Here is a 26,125-nt window from a genome sequence, read left to right on the forward strand (position 1 = left end):
TAATAAAGAGTTAGAACATAGGAATTTTTCATAATACATGCAAGTGTATAATTAATTTATTTTTCAATGGGGAAAACTTTGAAGTGTATCTCACATACTGATATCTTTTGTTAATATTTGTGCAAATGGCAGATAAATATATAGTTTAAATTGTAAAATTATTAATACAAATAAAAGAATAAACCGAAAAAGCAAAAATTCGTATGTAATGGGATGATTTGTGAAAGTGACTATAGAAAGTTGGGTTTTTTTTTTTTAATTCTGAATTACCCCCCTTTGCTAACTCTTGCGTTCCTTAAGAGAACGTTTGGTCATTTTGCCAAGGAGCAAGATTTGTATAAATATGGCGGACCAAGTGCTTTCATTTGGATAGTTTGATAAATAAACTGATTACTTGGAAAGACATTGAACAAATGGATTTTGAATGAAGTGTGATACTATGGATTATTAAATGTGAAATACGTTTCATGCTAATAAGTTTAACGGTGAGTGGGATTAGTTCTAAATTTTGACAATTGTGCGTAAACATGGTAAAGTGGCCTACTTTCCATTCACAATGAATTTGAAAGGAACAAACTCAATATTAATTGAAATTGATGAAGACGATTCTCTCAATAAAAGATGAATTATATTTTTCAGGAATATTGCCATAAAATTTATAAAATTAGAAATAGATATTTAAAAAAACCAATTTGGAATAAATATGATAAAAGTCCATTTTTACATTTTACTGATTTAGGAGGACCCCCTCTCTCTCTCTCTCTCTCTCTCTCTCTCTCTCTCTCTCTCTCTCTCTCTCTCTGAGAAATACTTATATATCTTCCCAACAGCATATATAATAGACTAATTAATACTTTTTTGTACATATAGTGTGGGATCTCATTATTAATATTAAGAGCTGTTTTATTAGAAACTGAAATAATGTTTCAGATTTATTATTTATTAGTTAGATGTCAGATGTTAATTAAAGGAAATTTGAGTTAACACAGCGTATAAACCAACACCATGTTAATTGATGGATCTAAATAAAATTTATGAATGCAGTTCAATACAAATTTTCGAAGTCTTTACTGCAAAGTGCAAAGGGACATTTGTTAATGTTGGAAACTTTAATTTCACTATTTTTAGAATATTACAATTATGGCAATTTATTTTACAGAATCAAAATGCCTCAAAACAATAAGCAATAAAGACGACAAAGAAATGTCTCGCCGCTATTATCAGGACTCAAGATCACCGAGTGCGGTGTTTGTCCCCATGCCGGTGGACCGAGGGGTGCTGGGAGAAAAGAAAGTGGAGGCATTACAGCGGCAGATAGAGAGACTGGAAAATGACCAGATGAAGAGGAAAGAACTGATAGAAAAGTTATCCAAAAATCAGGATAAAAACCAGAGAAAACATCAAGAAAAGCTGCTGGTTAGTTGTGACACTATAATGCATTGTAATAGACTAAAAGTCAGTGCCTTATATGAATATTTTTTTCTGCTCTTTTTTTAATTTACAAAGTTACTTTTCATTTGCATGTATAATAAAGATAACAACAACATGTGAACAACTATTTTTTCTTTTTTTCATCTCATTAAAACAAATTTTTTAGTGTGAATTTTGAGACTTGAAAACCCAATTGTCTTGTTCATGGGTATATATGTGACTTAGGTAATGACATCTTTTTTTTGTCTTACTTTTATAATTCATTTTTTTTTAGGAAAAGTACAACAAGAAAAACATACTGACAGATGAAATAGAGCGTATTTATGGCGATGATAAAGGAAGAAATTTTGGTAATTAAATTTATGCATTTTGATTCTTAAAACTGTTTATTGTCATAAAAACTCTTGAGAAAAATTGTTTTACATAAATTTATTAGCCCCTATACATGTGTATGTCTTTGAGCAAGTACCAATTTGGTGATACAAACTTATGATATTACCTTGAAAATTTAAATATTATGACTTGTCAGCTTCTTAAAATCATTCTTTACTGATAGAAAGGACATTTTCTTTTAAATGGGAACTGGGAATAAATGTACTGCCTCCAGCAAATTTTGTTCATGTTATTTGTTGCATATCATTTTGAAAACTGGCCAAACCAGATTAAATGACAGTGAATGGAAATCTTATTGTTTTAATAATGCATGTATTTATCCTCTTCTATCATCTTTACAGTAAAATCCCCAGCCAGCCCCAGAGTTTTAGAAACAGTGATGGCTAAACGAACAAAAGAATTCTCTATGAAACAGCAAGAAAAGGAACTGGAAACAAAGTAAGGAATCTTAATCATGACAATGAAGAGATGAAAGTAGAGTCAATCATAAAAAAGTTTTAGTTATTAAATCTTTATTTGATATTTATAGCATTTGATATTTTTGTGTTAGATTTTAAGTTAACATAAACTCAACATGAGGTTTATGTTAAAACATCCAGGGGATAAAGAGGTGGTGGTACAATTTTGCCTGTAGTCCTGATTTTTTCATGCTTTAATTAAAATCTAGATACAGTGTGTATCTATTGCCTTAAATAGAACCCCAAATTGCATTTTAAAGGGGTGGAGGGGAAAAAAACCTATTAAACTTGGCATTATATAATTTCAATTGATGTTGTTTCTTTTAGATACTTGCTGAAAGAGAGAGAAAGGTTACAGATGGCTCGAGACAGAATTCGGGAGCAAAGGCGTGCTCTCCTCTCTCCCGCGGGTAAGGGTGAAAATAAAAATGAACTCGATGTTATTTCGTTTTTGAAGGGTATGGGACTGTATCGTCGATACGAGTCACCTATACTAACACCATTACCATGGGAACGGCCCCGCTACAAAAATGGGAAAAGGGTCAGATATGTTGCATGTCCGTTGTTCAAGAACTGGTAGTAGGTGTATGAAATACACTTTGTGCTTGGTGCTAATCTGTCTGTTTCATGTTGCATGTTGAGTGCTGTGTTCTCAATTCGTGTTGGACCCTCAAAATATTGAGGATCTAATGTATGCTTCATATTTGCACAGTTACGCATTGCATGTCAACTCACTATTTTTCCTTGAAAAATATTTCTTGCCATTTTTAACCTGATAATGTATTTGTATTGATAGATTTTTTGCATGTTTAGTTTTGAGACTGATTGGCTAGAGGGAAAATTGATTAGTAAAAGCTTTTACAAATATCAAGGGAGAACTGCAAGCTTTGATAAGATTTTATGATGCTTTTTCAGGGTATTTATCAATGAGAGGAAAACTGAACAATGTTTTTTTGATGTTTTAGAAGCCATAATTGATATCTAGCAAATATGAACTCTTTCAGTCATCTTAAACAATTTTTCATCAATTTTTATTTTATTCAAAACTTCCTAGATTACAATATTTATTACCAAGGAAATACAAAGTATATTAGTTCATCATGAGTGCTAGCTGGTAAGACATAAAGATTGCTGGATATAAATTTTATTTTTTTTGGGGGGGGGGGGGATGGAAGTGATCTCAAATACAAAATAGAATTTATAAGCATTTGTTTTGAAGATTTATGAAATCATCAATGATATTTCAAGGACTTCAATGTTTTCAAGCAGTTTTTGATTTGAAAGTATGACAATGAAATTAATTTGTCATTTTAATGATAAATCTGGTCATTCATAATTTGCTGTTACTGTTAATTTAGATATTAGGCCCACAACTACACCGTAAGCCAACATTTATTTGTGTGTGAGAACAATTCACAAGGTTCTTGAGAATCCCATTGTCGCAAATATACATTTCTAGCCAATATGACATACTATCCCTTAAATATCTTTTGTATTTATTTAAGATTACTTATATAAGGTTTCTAGCAGAGATGAGAAGCTTCAAATTAGCTGATCACTGGTAAATAGCAAAATGAAATCGTTGCAAATAAAAGTTGGTTTATAATTACAGTAGATCCTTTCTACCATTTTTTCTGTCACCGCATTTATTCACAGGCCGTTGGTTCGTAATAGCTAGATGATGTTTTCAATATCACTCTGTGTTCACACATCTTCATTCATAAATCATCTCTATTTATTCATTGATTTCTTGTTATTTTATACAAAATAAAGCAATTAGACAAGAAAGGGTCTCTGGTGTTATATTTTTCTTCAGTATATGTGAAAGTTGTTAAAATAAGAATAAAGACTGTATAAGTATTTTAAAACAATTTAAAGAGAAGAATATTACGGTAAAAGGTAGAGAGGGAAAAGGGCAATCAGATGATATTCACTTTATTAAATAATGTAGATTGGATTAACTTCAATTTTATAAAAAGTTGAAATGAAAGAATGAAGATATATATTGGGTTAATTTTGGGGGAGAGATGACAAGAGCTTGTAATCTCCTTTTATATGAATTTTACAGCATTGTGTATTCAAGATTAAAATGGATTTATTCTCCATGACAGCTAGCTGTGATATCTAATGGTAACATCCCTCTTACTTAAAGAATTCAATTTGATATTGATGGTCCCAACACAGACATGTTTTAAAGACCTGTCAAATATATTGGAGGCCTGAGTACTCAAGTTTGGCGAATTGATGGTTATTGGGGAATATTTGTCATGGTTATTTTTCGTGAGGTGTTGCTAACTACTGAAGGAAGATTTCAAGATGTCTACTTAAAAATTATCATATCATGACGTGAGGCCAAGAAATGAATATTTCTTGTTATCCAAATATATCTCTATTGAATTTAATTTAAATCTCCTCGTTTTACTACTGAATACCAAGTTTTATGTCTTTTGACAAAGGACTCATTTTTCATTAAATGTTAAGGGTAAAAACCCTATTGCTGTGGTTGTAATTAAATTCATACCGTTGAGTAGATACAAAATTTACATATATAGATCTACGGAGACTCTTTTGATGGTTATATAGGCCCCATTGAGTAAATCAAAATTTTATTTATAAAATTTCTATAGGATTTAAATCCAAGTTATTAGAAAAGAGGTTACAGATAAGCGTAGAACTAGAAATCAATTTATTTTCTTTAGAAACTTTTTGATATAGAATTCTCCTTGTGTGATGAACCAAATAACAACAACTGTCCCTAGTTTTATTCCATTGTTGTTTAATAGTTTTTTCATTTCAGGGGGCTGGAGGAGGGAGGCAAAGAGTCACATTTTTTTTTACTCTCTTTCATCTTGTCATTTTCTTGTCATTCAGCATTCTAGTCGGTTCTTTTTTTATAAAACAAGCAAGTACTGTAGGAAATGGGGAACTATTTATAAATTTGAATCAAATTTTAATTCATCATGATTCAAAGTTTAATGATCATTGCAGATATAAAACAATCAAACAAACATTCTTGTGTTAAATAAAGAGTGTTGTATTTATCAAAGTTATTCCGAGCTCTACTCATGCACACTACATGGTAGAATCAATCAACCTTTTTAATTTACCTGTGCCCCCCCCCCCCCTGAAAACATCAGTAACTACAAGCATGTATTAATGCCCTTGGTCAGCCAGAAAGAGAATTTATCTTGTCAAGTGACACCTTAAGTCGAATTCCCCAAAACTATCCAATACTGGCTTTACAAGAATATCTCTCCATTTATTGATTGTTAATTGAAGATCAATACCGCTTAGTGTCTCTTTGCAAACATGCAAACATATATCATTTAAGGAAAATAGATATTGGACATAGTACATGTACTAACCCCCGGTATATACTAGTACTTCATGAGTAACATATTTACTTAATATATTCTATTTATACTGGTCTTTAACTTTAGATAATTAATGCTTTAAATGAATAAAGTTAGTTTATGTACTAGCTGATTTTTTTTTTTTGGAACTTCTACTAACTCGAAAATGAATTAATTTGGATTTTATTCTCCGTTTTAAGATTACTTCTGATATATATACCAAAGTGTTTGTTGAAGTTTTTTGTGGTTTTACTTTTGTAATATACTAAGCTAAATATGAATGTATTTCCTAACTTTGAAAGCTTTGTTTTAATTTTGCAGATAGTTCCATGAGTGAGCCAGACTACCACTACAGGTCAAACAAGATGGCCGATCCTCACAGCAGAATGAGTGTTCGGACCCCGCGGTACAACGACGGCAAGGAATACAGCGTGGACTCCTATGTCCAGAACACGATTAACACGCTCCCGGAAACCATGGACAGGATAGCACAGCTCCGGTAAGTAGATGTTCTTATGTGGAATTATAATGTCCACATTTTTAGCAGAAGTGATGCTCCAGAAATTGTGGTGTATTGTGGCTTAACAATTTTGCCTACAACATGAAATACCTGATAGATATGTCTATTGGATTTGTATAAATACAGTCAAACCTGGTTATCTTGAACTACATGTAACTACTGAGAAAAAAACTTCAAGATAAATAGGAGGATTCGAGATATAAGAGAAAAATACTTATTAAAAATATAAGTGGTATACACAGGTGCTCCAAAATCCCTCTGTAGTTCAATTGTATTCGAGACATTGTTGTTCAAGATATTGAAGTTCAACTGTATGTGTGTATATACATTTATGTGACAATACAGTCTTTGAATTTACGTTTACATCTATATGAATTAAATTTTTTTTTTTTTTTAGTCAAGATGTTCAGAAACATTATGTGTCTTATGAGAAGCCTTACCGTGGGGAAATGGGTATCCAGACCTACCTACCTCATCAAATGAAGGGCTATTTTATGGTAGGCAAGACAAAATGATCAATAGGGGACTTTTTTGTTTATTATTTACCCTAATTAAGTGAACACTTTGTGAAACATGTTTTGTTATATACCCTGTCGGTTTATCTTTTTGCCTCTCATTTCCCCACTTTCATGTTAGGTCCTTAACTTTTTCAAGAAACATTAGAGGCTCTTACTTATCATAAAGGCTGTTTTTGATCTAAGTGTGTCTCATGACCCTTATATATCATTCGATAAAGGTTACATTATCATCGAAATGGCATTTATCCAAAAGAAGTTGAATGGCCAGTTATAGTCTTTCTTGGACAGTTCTAGTTTTGATCATTCTGTAGAGGTTAAACTGTTATTGCAGGATTAAAATTGCTGGGAGCAGAAATTTTTGCAGGCATGAGTTTGCAAAAATTACACTGAAAGAAATTACAGTATTTCATGTTTATAGCAAACCCTTTTATAATGAATTGATGCTTATAGTGAATTGATTTTCATTCCCCTTTGGTTTTAAACATACTATGAAGCTTAAGGGTAGAACAAAACAAATATAACGATGAAAAGTCTCCCGTCCCTGCAGGCACTTCGTTTTAAGTGTGATTTACTGTATTGATGCTTATAGTGAATTTGATTTTCATTCCCCTTTGGTTTTAAACATACTTTGAAGCTTAAAGATAGAGCAAAACAAATAATTATAACGATGCAAAGTCTCCCGTCCCTGCAGGCACTTCGTTTTAAGTGTGATTTACTGTATCCTGTATCCACTATGTGATATTTTCTTTTCTCTGGCATTACTATTGACATGTACCCATAGAGTACGTAATGATGGCATTACTATTGACATGTACCCATAGAGTACGTAATGATTGCTTTTTCTCTACAGGTAAGGGGCATTGTGGATGACCTAGTTAATGACTTCCTGAATCTCCAATTTCCTGAGGCTGTGCCCATGATGGAGAAAGATGCATACTAGTATGTAGTACCGGGTACATGTACATATACAGTAAAACAAGGTTTTAGTGAACACGCTTTTAATTAATTGAAGCTTATAGCAAAGTGATTTTCATTACCTGTGACTTTATTACATGTTGTAAACTTGACGGATATAACAAATTACGCTTATAACGAAGCAAAATCGCCCATCCCTAGCACTTTGTTATAAGCATATTTTACCTTAGATTTGCTACAACTAGTCACCATTGTTGTAACCATTCTCACAGTCAACTGTGCTTTAGATGAATTTCAAATAAGGAACTTAATTTCAGTTTTACTGGAAATTTTTTCATATTAATCAAAGGAAATTGATTTACCTATTTGTCACATTTCAAACAGGAATGATTTATTTCATGCATAATTTCACGTAGTTCAATATCAGCCATTTGCCATTGATCTTGTTTGAGTGATAACAGGGATTGAAAAGTACAATAAACTGATATTAAAGTTATTGTTTTTAGTGCCACTATTGAGCAGAGAAAAAGAGTGAGACAGCAGACATTGGAGTCTATGTCAGAGAGGAAGGCTGTGCAGCTGTTGATGGAAGATATCATTCTTGATGTAAGTCATGTTTTAATTTAACTCTGATAGAAGATACATGTATTGTTTTTGATATCAGTTGTGGATTTTAACACCAACTGAATTTACATTTTCATTACCCTCTTAATCTATAGACCCCTTCATGGTAACTGCTGTACTGCTCTGTAGATGGGCAAAATGACATAGTTTTGTGAAATATGAAGTAACTTCAATTGTTTCAAATACATCATGTAAATTATCTACCTACTAAAACTTCTGCAAAGTATATCAATTTGCCCTGCAAGAAAATTGTTAACAGTACCGCAGTTATCTTGAAAGGGTCTATACACAATGAAATGAACTTGTTCAATGGATATGATCTGTGGGGTTTTGCTTCTGTCGTCTAGGTGACGGGGGAGATGTGTTTGGAGGTCGCCCAGGAGGACCGACATTCAACAGGAACCATACAGAACATGGTGGACCTGATTATTATGAACAGAGCAGAGGTTTGTTGTTGGCTAAAAAACAATCAATTAAATGACCAACCAGTCAATTGATCAATTGCTGTTTACAGGGAAATATTCGCCCCTATTTTATTTTCACCCTTGTTGTCAGTGGGCAAATTTAAGACTGGGCGAATTTCAATGTCTCAAATTATTTCTCTTAAAACACAACTGTGTCTGCGTGCTTTCAAGACAGAGTGAAACTGTTTGCAAGTGGAGAAGGGTGAAAATTACACAGGGCGAAAATAACGCTGCATACAGTAATAACAATAAATTCAAGAGAAATTAGTCAATATTTTGTTGCTTATATTTACCGTTAGACAGTTTGGTTACTGAAAAGACTAGTTCCATTTTTGATGGAATATTGAAAGCTATTTGAATTAAAATGAAACACAACTTTTGTGTATGGGGTGTTATGTTGATGTATACTTGTTTTATAAATGCCATTTTCAATTCAGTTTTAACTTGTATAAACAATGCAAAGAATGAGGCATAACGCTTTTACACATTATTTCATCATAAGTATGCAAGCATGAACAATTCAAATTTGAAACATTGAATAAATTAGCTTCGATATTTATTTGTAAAATTCTACAGTAGCTGCCTTTTAAGGGAGTTAATACATGTAGACTCAACTTTTGATGTTTTTCCTTTTTTATAGGCTGTGGCAACACAGAATGAAGAGGGGAGGCTATCCAATGATAAAGCATACAATGTAGTCACAAAACAGTATTACACAAGTCAGGAAACTAGAGATTCAAGGTATGTAAAACATAACAATTCAAAGTTTTTTATTTTTTTTTTTTTTAATTGTAGGGAATTGAAAAATACAAGAGCTGATAGTTTTATTTCACTTAGTACTAAATCCAAGTCATTTAGAAATTGGTTTCAATGTTAAAGAAGGCCTGGAGATTCTTGTTCTTTTGAACAAAACATTTCTGAAGGGAATTTTTTTATACAAATTACAAAACACACTTATTCAAACTTTTACATGGCACAAAAAACTAGAAAATTTCATTCACTGTAAATAGAATCAATTCTCCCCTTTCTCCAGGCGGCCGGATCTGTTTTACCACACGGCAAACTTATCCCTCAAGCCTGAGGCAGACCCCCAGAGGAGAATAAAGCTCCCACCAGGTGTGGCACCACCCCCTACAGTCGATGGCAAGGGCAAGAAATTACCGCCCGCCAAAACGGACATCAAGGGTAAAAAGGACAAGAAAGTAGTCCCAGGACAGCCTCCTCCCTCTCAACCTGTCAGGTAAGGATTAGACTGATTCACTTTGATTTGGGGTGGGGAGGGATGGAATATCCAATTGAACTTTAACTTTGTATACTTATTTAAAATTCAATTTTTGATACTCATGCAAATGAATTTTTGATATAAATCTTTTTATTTATAGATTAAATGATTTTTAGCTTCTTATGGTTTTTCCCCATTAGCATCTTTTCTTTATACTTTCTGTTTTGATGTAACTTATGGATGAAGTAAAGTTGGCAGAGCTCACCATGGTTGTATGTTAGTACATGTAATAAAACGATCCTTTTCAGACTTTGATGATTTCTATTTTCAAAATGACAACACTTTATGAATAACATTTATGTGTTCTTAGCAGTTGTCTTGCAGGGACCATAAATACTTACCGGTATTGAAGAAAATTTCATTTTCTTATTTCGAGTCAAACTTTGATAAAACAAAAGTGATTCATGATTCCATTTATTACAAATTTTTAACAAAATTCTCAAATTTTAATGAAAGAAAACGTAAAAATCATTCTTTGTGATGCATGTAATATTTCAATGAGGGATAAAAGGAGTTCTGATTTTCGGGGTAGAAACTTGAATGTAACAAGAATTTTGCTGCCTTGTTTTACAAAGGTTACCGACCCCTGCGAAAATTCCAGAGGAAATAACTGTAGTTCTGTAAGTTAAGATGTCCAGATTGAGGTATCATATACTGACTGGTTTTAACGGGAAGATTTCTAACCAAGTTTAGACATTTATAGTGTTGGCTGATCAGTTGTTTGTTACTTACAAAGTGCTACAATGTTAATTTTTTATTGAATATTCTTTATTGCTTAATGTTTGAGTATAATTTGGCTGTGACAAATATTTCTACATGCAGTTTTGATTATTTTGTTTCATGTTTTTAATAATTATTAATTGTGTGTTAAGGTTTAAAAAAATACGATGACTTGTCGATGTTTAGTGTTTAAATGTATTTTCCTGTAAGGTTTTGGAACTATTAATTGTATATATGCATGTTAACCAAGAAAGCATGTTACTGTAACATATTGTATATATGTGAAGTCTAAAACAAAGCAAGAGAAATAAATATCAATAGGGGTGTTAGATATGATAGCAGTGCAGATAACAGTGGGAATCGGGTAGAAGATATCTCTCTTTCTCTTTCTCCCTGTCTCTCATACAACTATGGCATGTTTGAAAAACAAGGGTTTATCAATAGACACAATGTATGTTGCACAAAGGTTATTCTTAGCACCTTCCTAATTAACAGGTAAATCTATTAAGAAGTACTTATGAAGCATCATTTTCTTGTTTTATAGTATTTAAGTATGGATATGTTCATGTGTGTCAATCTTCAAATATTACAGTAACTGCACATTTGCATATTGAAATATTAAGAGATAGTGTATTCCTTCCTTTAAAAGTGGCTGCATTCATAGGATTATAATGCGACCAACACATCTAGTGAAAATCAATGAATTATAAAGGGATAAACATGATATATATTTTATGAATTCTCTGTTTCATACACAGTGGGACAAGGTGACAGGTAAAACTGTAGAAAAATCACAGATTTGTGAAATTATTTTTGATTTCTTTTTATTTTCCACCTAGCCGCAAGTTTTGGTAGCAGATTATAGATGTGATTAATTTATTGATGGAAGCATCACCTTATACATTTAGTCTATATATAATGCAGCAAGATTGTTTACCTCTATGAATTATCCATTTTGAATTTTTGGGGTAGTGGATTTGCTTTACATATCAAGTGGTTTGCAGAATAATGTTGTTTGTTTTAAAATTATTATTGTCTGCTTGTTTTAAATACAGCTTTTAAAATTATAAAGATAACATTGCTTTTATTGTTGCCTAACTACTAAGTTTAGATAAAGATTATTTCTCTTTTTTTTTTTAGCTTTTGAAAGAATTTTTTGTAATTTGTAGAATTAATTAACCCATGACTTAGACTTAAAGAATTTATCCTTGAATTTTTTTTTCTTACCTTTGATTAGATATTATCCACTTTTTAATGCTTTGATAGAGCCCATGTTATTAGAATTAAAAATTTTATTTTTGACTTTGATAGAATTGATTCAAGTGTTTTATGGCTAGTCATGACATGGAGAATATTGTGGAGAATCGCTAGTACTTCAGAAATTTTGAGTAATACATAATCATAAATAATCCATAAATGTGTAGCATACATATGGATAGATTTTGTTGTTGAATTTTGTAAGAAAGTACAATCATATTCATGATTTTTTCATATTCTTTTAACTAGATATAAAAGCTATGTTTTTTTAAATCATAACCAGTACTTAGTATCTGATTTATGCTCGTCTGTTTCTCAGTGAGAGAGAGGATCCGGACACCGTAGTATTAGAATATCACCCCATCATCCCTGTAGATATCAGAAAGTATGACCCCCTCCCCAACGATTTACCCGAAACCAAAGCTGTCAAAGAGAGGTACAACTTGTATTCCCAGAAGGAAATCCACTACTGGAAGGTATGTACAGAGCTGGTCCATGTATGCCTCACTTCATATATTATATTTATATACATTAATTTACTGTAACTTGCATATAGATACTGCAACTTGTATATGAATTGTGTTTCAAACTAAGTAAATCAGTGGTGTCAAAATATGTGTAAGATATTTATCAAAGTTTACTGATAATATATTCCCAAACAAACCTCAATTAATGGACAATTTTTGTGGCAAACTATTCAATTAGTGTTTTTATTGTAGCAAATCATTCCCTATATATCTGAGCTAAAAATGCCAAAAAGAGTCAAAGGTATCAGCATAGTGTCCTGCTCCCCCAACAGTAAATATGTGGCATTTGGATCTCTACGAGGTAAGCTTGATTAAATTGATTGTATTTATCAATGCAGTATTCCATTCTCTAGTCAGATTCTTGATCATATGCCTTAAACAAAATTATCTGTTGCCAGCAATTGAATCAGTTCGAACCATTACAATTATAATAGAATGATGTAAACAATAAATGGTGTTCCAGGTGATGCCATGATCTTTGACACAGCCTACGACCCTTGGCGACTTATCAAGGTCATGGTCAATGAGAACAAAGGAGATGATCCCATAGTAAACCTGTCCTGGACCATGGACTGTCAGAGAGTCATCACCATCACTCACTCTGTATGTATTTGTCTTATGTACTTCCTATCTGTCTCATGCATTCAGCTTGTGAAGGGGGAGGGGGGTTTTGTGGGGGTGGGGGATGTAGCAAGGCATGCCAATTGATGTTGATTTGTGGAATACTAGGTAAAGGTTCATTTTTCCTTATCGCATTGTATTGTTTTGTTTTTTTTACTGGATATTTGAGTACAGATGTTTGTGACATTTTAATGATATTTAAGGGTAAAAATATTTGAATGTGGGTTCATGTACATATTCCTGATGATCTTGCATATACCAGCACATATGTTATATATATGTATCGTGTAAAAAAAAGTAGCATATGAACTTTCAAATAGGGCCTTTATTATTCTTATGTACCTGTGTAAAAAAAAATAATCAAATTATTGCAGGGAAGTGTTTTTGTTTACTCCATGCTGGGTGGATTAAAGAAATCCAACACCAGTAGGATGGGGCTAGGAGCGGATGATCTGGGAGTTTTTCCCCAGCAAATGGGCCTTGTGCTAGACATGGATGCCTCATTCAAAGATTTCACATTTCAAGAAGGTAGGCACAGTAACTGGTACCTGGTGTAAAGTCTGATGACATTTTTCGCTTTCAACAGTGTGTAGTAAATCTAGTTCTCATCCAATGCAGCTTTAAATATACTTTAACTACCGTACATTAAAGCACAAAAGACTGTGCGATTGAAAGTTGTACATCTATTTGAAAGAAATAAAGTTTTGATTTATCAAACAATTTTTTTGCGTGAAACTATTCATTTGATTTCTGTTTTGGAGAGGGGACGGGTTACATGTTGATGTGATGAAATTTTAAAATTATCTATTTTGATTGATCCACAGGCCCTCTAGCTGATGATGGAGTCTTGACAGAAGTTCATCTACCCACCTCTGCATCTTTCTTTCCATCATTCTCATTTCTAGGTGTACAGGCGAGTATATTGTTTGTTAAGCTACTTGCGTCTTAAACAGTTAAAGCACATTCATAGATACACTTTCTTTAACTAGGACCTCTAGAGTTATTAGTCAGATGCTTACATGAATGGATGACTACTCTTAGGCAGAAAATTCAAACGTTTATATTCAAGCTTAAGGTTTACACTTAAAACTCGGAGTTACCAATGATTGATAGGATGCCTTGATGTTTCCAGGACAGTTTCTGTGTTGGTTTGGAGTCTGGAGACATCTTGAAGTGCGACTTGGAGTTTGTGTTGAATGCTCCAGGGGAAGGCGACACCCATAAATTTGTGGAATCCAAGAGAGTCTACAACCCCATGTTATCAGTAAGTCATGTTCACATGGTTTAAGAGACAAAATCCATTTACACAAAGTTTACAATTATTGACTGTAAAGGTTGCTTCATGACCTCAGGGTGTGACATTAATCTAACCGAAGGTTGTTCAACCAAGGTCAAGGTCATATTATTAACATATCATTTGTCAAAAAGAGGTCCTATGGAGGTTGTTTCTGTTCTGATTTCTTGTGCACAATCACCATGAGTCTATTCCGGTAAGAAACATTTTCACAATCAGGTTTCAACAAATTATGCTCTCATCATCTATCTTGCAGTCAAAGACCTTGAACATAATAGGGCGAGGAGTGGAAGGAGATCTCTTCAAGCAACACAAGGCGCGGATCATCCATTTTAGTTTCATCGACAACATCAATGAACTTGTGTCAGTGGATGAGGAGGGCTTCATCTTCATCTGGAAGTATACAAGGTGAATATCTGTCAAATCAGTATACAGTAAAACACAATTATAGCAAACTCGCTAATAATGAATCGACGCTTACAGGGAAGTGATTTTCATTCCCCGTGAGTACAAGACGCCTTGTGAACTTGACGGATATGACGAATTACGCTTATAACGAAAATCACTCGTCCCTAGCATTTTGTTATAACCGTGTTTTACTGTAGGCTCAATTCAGTCAAAAAATGTAGATTTTATTTTCATTCATCACAATAAAAACTTCCGTCTTAAATTCAATGAAATCAGGGGAAAACCTCTAAATATCCAAGGATTTGAGTCCCCCAAGTTAGAGTAAATAAAGATTCAAGGGTTGATGGATATGACTTTTACTTATCCATGTTTTTATATATATCAATGTTCAGATTGTCAAAATATATGTGTATGGTGAAAATATCTGAATATAGCTAATGAAAAATTGGTTCTGGTTTGTGTTCAGTTTTGATAGGTGTTCCTTTGTTCTTTAACTTATGTTTGGAATTATGATTTCAGAGAATGGAAAGCCAGTGTTGGATGGTTTAAACCAGTGAGGAAATTCCGACTGTCAAAAACCAAGGACATGTACCAACCAGCTGAGGGTAAACCCAAGGTAAAAGTTGGGGTAAAAATAGTACACATATGAATGGGAAAGAGATAACGAGTGGAAGCAAGTCAATTCAAATTGGGATTAGGAAAAAACTCTTCTTCTATAAATTGCACAGGAAGTAAATGCCTATTACCTAGTAGTCTGCATTAAACTTGATATAATGTGAAAAGTTTATGAAAAATGAATTTTGTAAACATAAAATGGATGTTGCTTTAGCTTATGGATATCATTTTGATTTGTCATTGAATTGTCTTTATTTCAGGATAGAACATTGAAGGTTTGCAGCTCTCGCTATTTATTAACCCCTACAAGAACCTTCCCTAGGTTAATGTGTCAATTATTATTTCCCTCAGATATATGTACCTGATTTATTACCCAGATTACCCAGATTTATATTTTCTTTTATGGTGATTGCAGAATTATATTCTAAAACAAACAATTATGAAAAATATATCATGATGATTCTTCCTTTAAATTGATACATACCATGAAACTTTTTCTTGGAAATGGGAGAGGATGTTTAATACAAAAACTCTAAAAATTATGTTTCCCTTCCATTGCTGTTTGGAATAATACTGCCTGATCCTCTGAATTTCTCCCCAAATTTGTATCCCTGCATGCACTTATTCCATCAACTGTAATTAATTGTTGGGAAGGATGAAATGACCTTGAAATTAACCCCTTTTCCTATTCTGGTCATTGGTTCTTGAAAACCCATTTTTCTTATGCCATTTATTTCATTTTCTTTGTCCTATTGGTGAATGGTGGATTTGGGAAATTAATTTGTTCTTTTTCAGCTTAAAGTGAGAAACAATTCTATATTCTTAAGGTGTACAGACCTTCTAAACAGAGAGATAACTCCAGCTATGATTATAGAGACTTCATGTATTAACAAATATTTTAGCTTCTTCCAATATTTGACACTCAAGATGAAGTGAAATTGCAACTATCTTAATTTCATTTAAAATACAAATTTTGTTTAAGCCAAGTTTCACATGTTGATAAAATTCCTCAAGTCGAATTACCGGGTAATTAGGAATCTACGTTTTATGTGTCTGTGCAATGGTTATACTGTGCCCATTATTTACTGATAAGCCATAAGTATACACAGAATCTGCAGGTGGTGATTACTATACATCATTTAAAGTGGTTATGAACATCCTTAGAATTAGTTTGATTAAAGTGTGGCACTTGACATAATTTTAACACCGTGTTTTGTTCTTCATAAAAGCTGGTTTTTACTGATGGTGCAGCTGCCATGCCTAACAAGAAGCGCCAGAGAACGCGACAGGAAATAGCACAGGAAAGGAAACAAAGTAAGAAATATTAGGCACACTATCCTGAATTTTATTAAGATGTTAAAACTTGTTGTCTACAGGAGCAGGATATTCTACCGGTACATGATTCTTCTAGATCATGATAGATGTAATCCCACTTTCATATGCAGCTACATTTATGTACATTTTTTGCCACTCAAGTCTTCATACTTTCTTCTAATTATCAAACCTATCCCTCTTTTCAGAAGCCATGCACACTTCTTTTTAATTGATTTTCAGATTTTCTCAGAAAAGTCATTTGTGTTTCATACTATACATAGATCTATTGTTTTATTAATGGTTATGTTTTGTTGTGCTTTTAGATATGAACCTGATCTTGAACATGAACCTTGGTGACCCTTGGCATGTACAATTTGATGGAAACAAATTGGTATCTACATTCTACACTATTTATTACATACTGTGATTTTATCATGAACTATTGGACCCCATTGTTTGGTTTATCATTATATATGTATTGAACACCAATTTGTGGTTTCAGCATTATTTATTGAACCCCAGTTTTGGTTGATTTTTGTTGTTGCATTATATACAAAATTAGATAATCATGGAAATAAAAAACTTGACAAAATTTTCATTTGTAAAACAATTATCTACATACATGTACATATATCCTTGATGCTGTTAAATTTTATGAAATCTATAAAAAAAATTACCTTCACAAATATTTATGAAACCACAGTATACCACATATTTCAATTAGCAGACATTCTTGTAACATATGAAATATTAAGATGTCCATTTCTCACAATCTAGACACATGTTACTGTTTATAGTAAATACCGGTAAGCCCACTGTTTGAAAGAAGCGCCAGTGCTCAAGTTGTAATTCCTTTTCTACAGATAGAGGTGTACGCGCCGCGAGGCGTGGTGAAGGACACAGGAGCAGTCTTCCACATCGTCATCAAACACATCGCTACTGACCAGTTGTCATCGTACGCCACCAGAGTTTACAAACCTGTAAAGGTAGGCAATTTTTGAAGAGGCTTTCTCATAAGTAATCCCCCTCTCTTTTCCCCATTTCCATTGAAAATTCTATCCCCATGTATGTTTTTTATACTACTGTATTATCATTTTATGATATCAAGTAGAAGAGATCTATGTTAAGATATTAAGTTTTTTATTCTTGGTGAATTTTACTAATTTGACATTTCCTTTTTGGAATTTTGAAATAAATTAAAGTACTATAAGAAAAAATAGAATTTGCTTTTCAATTCACAACTATGCGCTTTTAAAAATTTTCACTTTATAATTTTTTTTTCTTTTGAGAATGTCAAATAATTTGTGTTTTTGACAGATTAAATATTCCAAGATGTCTGTGATATCAACTGCCAAGGGAGATGCACTCATATTTATGTTACTCTTTCCCTCTTTTCCTCCAAAAGGTAAGGTTTATCTTCAGTTGTTTTAGTAAACTCTTTTACAATGAATGAAAAATTCTACTTACAGAATATACTTCATGCTAGGATTACCAGTATTCACAGAAATTCTGAAAAAGAACAAATAAGATGCCAAAAGAAAAACTTAATCAATTTTATTTTTTCTGTAAAACTCCAGTCTATTTAAATGCCTTTTTGTGATGATTATTCAGATTTTATTTGATTTTTTTTTCAAAACACTGTTGATGTTAATCTTGATACAGCATCAAAATTTGGAAATATCACTGCCAATACTGCAATAACAAGCTTTGTCTGTATTAAATTCAGCCGTAATACGAATGCATTATATAATGCATTGTAAGTTGTTACCATATTTGTTATCCATGAAATATTTTCTATTTACAGAGCCCCATGTGACTATAACAGTTTTTGATTTGAAGACCTTTGAGTTGCGAGATTTCAGACGAGATATTTATTTGTCTGAGGCAGAATTCACAGAGATGTCAAGAAATGATACCACATTTGCAGATGTATGTTTAGTTATACGTTAAAGATTCTTTAAGTACAAGGACAAAATTAGAGAAAGTTACAGGGTTCAACTTGACTAAGTCACAGATTATTATCACTTACAAAGCATTTGCAGCCAAGTTCTTATAACTGTTTTCATATATATAGTACCGGTACGTACGTTTCTTTGTTGTGGATATATTTCTTGAAACTACTGTTATACATGTATAGGTGACAGACACTATGAAAATATATTTCCTAATGACAAAGTTGAATTTAAACACAACATTGAACTGTTTAAGTAAACCTGCTTATTTTATATTTAGATCAGTAGAGTTTTTGGGCCCACTGGATCAGAGTACCTGTTTATATGTCTCCTTGGGGATTTCAAGGTCATCTCCTTGACAACAGGACGACAAGTGGTCAGAATGGAGGACCCTTCAATTAGATCTGGTATGACCTTTTACACATCTCCTATATCTAAATATTCTGACGAATATAACCGTAAACATATATACATATTATTGTTTATGGTGTTGTTAATCTGTATAAAATTTCAGACGATGATGATGACGAAGATGAAGGTAAAAACTATAAGTCCATTGTGTAATCGTACAATCCTGATTTCTAATCCATCTTGATCCTTTATAACTGTATCAGTGAACTCCCAATTCCCTTTTTAACAGTTTGAATAATCCTCTCACATTCCAGTGATATATGTATATATTTCCTCTGTTACTTTGTGTGAGACTTGTCATGCAATTGTGTATGTCTTATTTACAGCTCATGTTTATCTTTCCATGTACAATATACCTTTTTTCATCAATGTTTTACTGTATATCAACTCCCTCCATATCCCATATTCATTTCAATAATACACATTTACTTTACTTACAGTTCATCATCATTCAAATTCCATTAAAAAACAAAGCAAAACAAAAATGGTTGGGGGGGGGGGGCTTACTGGTAGTTTGAATTAGATTAAGAGTGACATGGCAAAAACACAATTTATGATATGGGTTGAATATGAACCATTTTCTTGGAGAATTTGCAATAATAGGTGGTTAACTTAATTAGCACAGGCAATTACAGGTACATGTAATGGGTAATAAGATAGGATGTTTATTAATATTGCAATTGTAGAAAGCCCTGTGCTATCACTGTTAAACTATGCCAAGAGATTGTCAGCAGAGAATATGTCATACTTTTGGCTGTAAAAAAATCATTGTCCAAAATGAGTCTTTTCATCTTATGTATCAATCTTGTGCATAGTCAAATCTGGACAGTACAAGTTTAACATATAATGATACAGTATACGTATATCTATTAGGCTATAGAGGATGCACCATCAGGACGGATGAATTGCCATTGGAGGAAAACTCACAAGTGTCGGTGTTGTCAACCAATGGGAAAATGCACGCTATATTTCATTCTCCAGTAAGTCTGTATTATTATCACACATGTTTTATGTACCGGTATATAGAACTCATGATATTATGAGTTTTAATTCCATTGTTGGTCATTAAGCAGAAAGAGTCTATTTTGAGAATTGTATCAGAGAAATTGAGAAAATGAATACATTTGTTTGTGTATTATTGGAAAAGATTCTTACTCTTATGCAGGAACTTTGAAGACTTCTTCAAATCACCATATTTTGAGAATATTACTGTACATAAAATTTTTTAAAGTGAATATTTATGCGTTGACAGCAAGTTCATTTATTGATGGAAAAAGAGTTTTCAGAAACTTTACTTTCAGTAGAATTTTTATTTTCGCAATACCTTTTAGAATTCTGGTACTGTAATGTATGTGGAGTTTGAAGATGAGAATGTGAAAGCTACCAGACGACAAATGTGGAAGCTGTATGATAGACTGTAAGATTCTCTCTCTCTCTCTCTCTCTCTCTCTCTCTCTCTCTCTCTCTCTCTCTCTCTCTCTCTCTCTCTCATTTAAAGTACATTGTATTCTGAATATTTGTGTCATAATGATTAACATAATTTTTTTTTCTACCGGTATTTATGAAGGCTTTGGAATCATCAAATTAATCAGAAATTGTAGTTGAAATGCATTCCCATTAAAGAAATCTACAATTGATTATTTACAAAAACATTTTTCCCACAAGCTTGTTAGTTTCTTTATTATCCAATAAAACTAAAAAAAAAAAAACCCACAGAATTATTTATCCTCTTCCCCAATATACTGCCTGTAGTTTTGTGCTTGAACCATACATGTATCTGTTTCGATGACAGTGAGCCTGAGAAGAAGCGGTTAATGCCGGCCGAGCTGAGAGTGGACACTCTGACCAGTGATCTCGGTGACAAACAGCACCCCTCTGTTGCCATGCGCTCCATCGTCCTGGAGATGATGGACAAAGCCATCCAGCTGTCCCACAAGGCTAAATACACCAATGAACAGAAGGATGACTTCATGCTGTGGGACAGGGTCAACAATTACAAGCCCCTTGAACAACCGGTAGGTCAAAGGTCTAAGGTCAAATAAAAAATGGTGTTGAGTGAGCAAATTATTTAAGGAATAAGGAATCATTCTTTGAGTACATGTATTATGAGATGATAATTTCAGTCGGGCGTGGTCAAATCCAATAAAGCCTGAAGGGCTTTATGATAGATTTGACCAAGATTTGACCATTACTTATATTTACCGGTACATTATTTCCAATTTGTACACTTTAAAACAGCGTTATTTTAAAACTACTATTTTTTTTATGTAGCACATGCTATGTATTACATTTTGTACTACACTGTGCAGCCAATACCATTTTTGGTTATGCTATAAGACATGCTCATTTTGTGTCGCTCAAGTTTTATGAAGTTATTGGGTTTTAGGGTTCAAAATTGATTCGTAATGTTATCACAGCAAAGGCAGTTGAAAATGTAAATATAAAAATAGAAAATCATGGTTTGGAACAGTCAACAACTACAGACCACTGTAACAACTGGTAGCATGAAGGCAAATGAAAAAATGGATTTGAGCAAATTATGAAAGCAGAACATCATGAAAGCAGAACATCAGTTTTTCTGAATGAGGGATTATAAGTCAATGATTACTTTTCCATTTAAGTTTATTTATTAACCCATTCAGCAGTTATTCAGAATGCCTGTTCATACATAGAATTCACATACAGCCTACTCTGGATATATTGAAATTCAGGGGACCATGCAAATTATTTCAATATATCCGTATTTCAATATAAGCGATATTGACTGACGTTAAGCCCGCCATTTTTGAAAGTTCAATCCTGATGTAAGCATTGAAAACTAAACCCGAACAAATTATTTGGTAATCATTTATCTATTACAGTGAACAGATTACATGGAATATTAGTCTTTGAAAGTTTGATTAAAATTACATCCGTAAGTTTTGTGAGTTTCATTTTGTTACTATCTTAAACCTCATCATAATTTCCAATTGCATTCTTTTACGTTTAGAGAAAAATCACCAGACTCAAACGCTTCAAATACTGCTGAACGCTGCTTGTGGATCATCTGAAGTGTACTCGCGATAATCTAAAAATCCTTAGCTACTTCGAATTTAGGCTTTGTCCTTCTATCAACAGCCATAACTAGTTCGTATTTAGTGTCCGAAGATAAGGTTTTTCGTTTCCGTGGGTTTCCATATTACGACTAGCCTCAATACATCCGTACACATAAAAACAAAAAATTAAACAGTGAATAAATTTTACTTTTTAAAAGAAGTATAAAAATACACATGAATAGAACTTATAAATTCACACCTTTGTATATCAAACGGTCAGTCTGGCATAATTACTTTCACCAACTGTGATGACAGCCGCTTGGGAGTACTTCAACATAACCATTATAAAAACAACTAATCATCACCTATGGGGACCGATCAGTGGCTTCAATATAAGCAACATTTCAAAATAGCAGATTTCATTATATCCGTTGATTCAATGCAAAGAAAATGAGAGGCAAAAACTGGGGATTTATTTCTATTTCAAAATAAGGGGAATTTCAAAATAAGCGATTTCAATATAAGTGGAGTAAGCTGTATTACATTTTTTGGTTCAAAGAGGAAATATTAGCGTAAGCATCAGATTTAGTTTTCATTAAATAGAACTGAAAAACTTTCTTTGGCTGAACTTATCAAGCATAATTCCATAGTAGAATATATTTTACATGTACCGGGTATTTAGATTTTTGCATTTAAAACAAATTAGTCAATGTAGTAAAGAATTAATCAGTTTTACAATATTTACAGATAAATAGCGGGAACATCCTGACTGGACCTTGAGTGTCTACAACAGAAAAAGATCTTAAAAATTGACACATAACCTGTTCAATGCTCTACATACCTGGTCATCTAAATACCAGTATTAGCTGGTACTACTGCTGTACTCTGGACCATTATCCAAAACTTCTTCCAGATGGACTCAACTAGAGAATTTGACTTAATTGGAAAACCTTCCAGTAGTGGACTTCCATTTGACTTACAATAACATTCTGAGTTGATATCTATTCCTATGGGTGCTAGAGCCATATATTTAAACTTTGAAATGGAAATCTCATAAACAATGTATATATCCACTCAATCCATTTGTTTACAGCTGGATCTGGATATTCTTGCATTTACAGCTAGATTGGAACACCAGTAATCCTGTATTCATACACCAAGATCCATATGTTTACATCAAGATCCATGGATTCTTTTACATGTATTTACATTTGGATTATTTTTCACACAGCTGGATCTGTGGATTTCTGAGGTTCTCTGCTGCTCCATGCAGTCTTGGAATTGTTCATGATGAATTAATTGTGTTCAACCCAAATCTTAAAAGCTACTTGACACAACTTCTCTTTGATATTTTTGGCTTCAGATTAGATCATTGTTGCATTGTAGATATAGTGCCATTCATTTCAGCACTTATTTTTTAAAACAATAAAAGTTCATTTTTATGATTGACATTATTCATGATGTATGTGTGTGAGAAATGAAATACTTGTGACTGAACATCTGTGAATATGAACTCATGGGTAAAACCAATGGATATTTTTATTTTTTATGTGGCATTGAGATATATTTTTGTAGATATTACATGCGTGCTCTGTCATGTATTGTATCAAATGTTTATAGTATGGCTTCCAAGTGCTTCTTCAATACATTTATAACCAAATAGGTCTTCCTGTTTATGTACTGTAAAGCTTCCAAGAGATGTTTTGCCAAACAGTTGTTTTGTATGCAATGTTGTATACATGAATTTACATTAAATCCAAGCTTTGCACATATAAGCTCAAATCGTAGTAGTTGATGGTAGTACTCGAAGGTTAGTGAAGTGAATATTTACACTGCAAATGTCATCTTAAAACTTGTTTTTTTTTCATTATTTTCTCAACTGTTTGTGCCAAATCATTTTTAGAGAAATTTCTTTGTTGTTACATTGATGTCATCATAGCTTCATTTGTTTATTTACAGGAAACTTGTGTGCAAATACTATTTCTGTGAAATTAACATAATTGATAAATTTTGAAAATTGCATGTTCTGTTTTTGTGCATGCATATGTATGAATTCTTTTTGTTGGCAACATTGTTTATTTACAGGAAACTTATGTACAACCACTTTTTATGTGAAATTGACAACTGACATAAAATTAACATAAAATTGATGAAGAGTTATTATGAAATATATTTGTAAAGTTGAAAGTGCAAAACATTTCACTCAAAAAACAGCCCCAAAGAGGCCCAAACCTTGTGGATGTTTAGGGAAGGTTTCCAGTAACTAGGGTCCTTTTTATTCATTCTGTTTGTGGGAGATTTTTTGCAATAGTTATTCAATGAATATAATCTTTCACAAAAGCACATATGATTATTTCAACAACTGTGAAAAACATACTTTTGTTAAAGAAAGAAAATTACAATGCATATCTTTAATTCTATGTTTGGTGTCCTTAGAAATTATTCTCAACAGAAACCTGTTCAAGAAAGCAAGTTTTCTCAGGTGCTCCCGTAATAAAAAAAAACCTGGTGTTATAGGTCCTTGTACAATATATATGTGGAATTATGTCAGTTGTAAATGCCTGCAAGGGCTGCCCCTGCTTAACAGGTCTCAAAAATCAGAACATCAGTAGTTATCAACAGTTAGATAGAACCATTTTAACAGGAGCTTGGACTTTGGGTAGTTGTGTCAAACAGCACTGTGACTGTCTATTTTATTGTAGGCCACTCAGTCATGGCTCTTTGAAATCAACAAGATTTGTCAGGCTTTTGAGCTAAGGCTACGCAATCGGTGTATATTTCGCTTGAAACCAGCGTCATTTTAACTTGTTTTGACACAAGAAATAGATAGTTACATCCTACTGAAAGTCCAAGGACTTGTTAAAATGGTTCTAAATGTTTAGTTAACTCTGTGAACTCTGTCATAATTATATTCAACTAGTATTAAATCATTGACAGTAGATCTCTACATGTGTATATTGTTTTTTGCTCTCTTTGCCTCTAATGCGAAACATTGATATTCACCAAACATTACACTGTATGTACATCTCTTTGTTTGATCTTACCTCAGTTTTTTTTCACTTTGTGTTTACTTATTTCTGAGTAGCAAAGAAAAGCTGTACAATTAGTAAAATGTGTAATAATTTGTTATTTATATTGTTATCTGTGATACTATAGTAAACATTAGCAATACCTCAACTTTTTAATTTTTTTATATGAAAAATATTGGTAGTTGACTGATTTAAAGCAATCTATCCAGGCGCGGGGGGGGGGGGGGTCAAGTATATCAAATGTATATACCGAGCAGACAAACTAGTGATTGTTCAGGACGAGCAAGGAAACCTATGCCATACTTGTAAAGTTCATTCTGTAAAACCCTAAATTTGTATATGTATATACCGAGCAGACAAACTAGTGATTGTTCAAGACGAGCAAGGAAACCTATGCCATACTTGTAAAGTTCATTCTGTAAAACCCTAAATTTGTCAAGCGCGAAGGAGTTTAAAAAAGTTTACACAACTAGTCCGTTTTCCAATATAATAAACTGTTAATCCTGATTTGAAAAATATATGAAGAAAAAAAAAATGTTACGATATGCTCGAAGAATATTAGGGTAGACCGTAGCCAGGCTTTAACCCACCGGTATACATCTTATGCAAATGCTACGAGTATCCGGCTGTTACTTTTGCTATTGAGAAGAGATCGTAGATTATTCATTTATGTGTAAATATTTCAATATCATTAGTTTCATATACATATATTTACATACATGTACGTTTCGACCAATCGATAAACGGGGCATGTAGCTGTTTCTATAAAGCTATGAATTATCTAAAAGTTTCGGTAAGAAATAGAGGGAATCATACTCGGTATATGTAAATATAAACAATAAAATGTTTTATTATACTTTCATGTTAAATACTGAAATCTGAACACACTTGGCAACGGGTAACACTATATAAATAGTGCCTGTTTGGGAGGGTAACAGTTGAAATTGACACCCCGTGGAAACCATTGTCGAAGCGTCGGTTGAC

General features: G+C 32.8%; 1 protein-coding gene across 4 annotated transcripts; it reads left to right on the forward strand.

The window, feature by feature from the left end:
- Positions 1 to 310: 310 nt before the first annotated feature.
- Positions 311 to 25,283, forward strand: LOC128179715 (uncharacterized). 4 transcript variants are annotated; one of them, XM_052847253.1, is made up of 33 exons: positions 311 to 485; positions 1,160 to 1,416; positions 1,706 to 1,781; positions 2,166 to 2,262; positions 2,610 to 2,692; positions 5,957 to 6,134; positions 6,553 to 6,652; positions 7,524 to 7,612; positions 8,095 to 8,194; positions 8,560 to 8,658; positions 9,317 to 9,417; positions 9,710 to 9,916; positions 10,534 to 10,578; positions 12,255 to 12,411; positions 12,655 to 12,763; positions 12,926 to 13,065; positions 13,458 to 13,611; positions 13,908 to 13,996; positions 14,216 to 14,347; positions 14,634 to 14,785; positions 15,305 to 15,401; positions 15,661 to 15,675; positions 16,630 to 16,714; positions 17,038 to 17,105; positions 17,578 to 17,700; positions 18,032 to 18,119; positions 18,519 to 18,643; positions 18,947 to 19,073; positions 19,181 to 19,204; positions 19,951 to 20,057; positions 20,409 to 20,494; positions 20,870 to 21,092; positions 22,860 to 25,283. In XM_052847253.1, exons 2-33 carry the CDS (start codon positions 1,204 to 1,206, stop codon positions 22,890 to 22,892), a joined length of 3,522 nt encoding a protein of 1,173 aa, XP_052703213.1. In that variant the 5' UTR covers positions 311 to 485; positions 1,160 to 1,203; the 3' UTR covers positions 22,893 to 25,283. The 4 variants fall into 4 exon arrangements, with proteins under 4 accessions (XP_052703213.1, XP_052703215.1, XP_052703214.1 ...); XM_052847255.1 differs by lacking the exon at positions 19,181 to 19,204; XM_052847254.1 differs by lacking the exon at positions 15,661 to 15,675.
- The last annotated feature ends 842 nt before the right edge of the window (positions 25,284 to 26,125 follow it).

Source organism: Crassostrea angulata, chromosome 4, assembly GCF_025612915.1.
Source record: "Crassostrea angulata isolate pt1a10 chromosome 4, ASM2561291v2, whole genome shotgun sequence".
NCBI classification, from domain to species: Eukaryota; Metazoa; Mollusca; class Bivalvia; order Ostreida; family Ostreidae; genus Magallana; species Magallana angulata.

What these genes read in the sequence shown, in the direction of transcription:
- LOC128179715 (XM_052847253.1), top strand. Translation starts at nt 1,204, where the DNA reads ATGTCTCGCCGCTATTATCAGGACTCAAGATCACCGAGTGCGGTGTTT. An exon ending in GGCATTTGGATCTCTACGAG is followed by an intron (nt 12,764 to 12,925) that starts GTAAGCTTGATT and finishes ATGGTGTTCCAG; the next exon opens with GTGATGCCATGATCTTTGAC. An exon ending in TCCCTCTTTTCCTCCAAAAG is followed by an intron (nt 18,120 to 18,518) that starts GTAAGGTTTATC and finishes TTCTATTTACAG; the next exon opens with AGCCCCATGTGACTATAACA.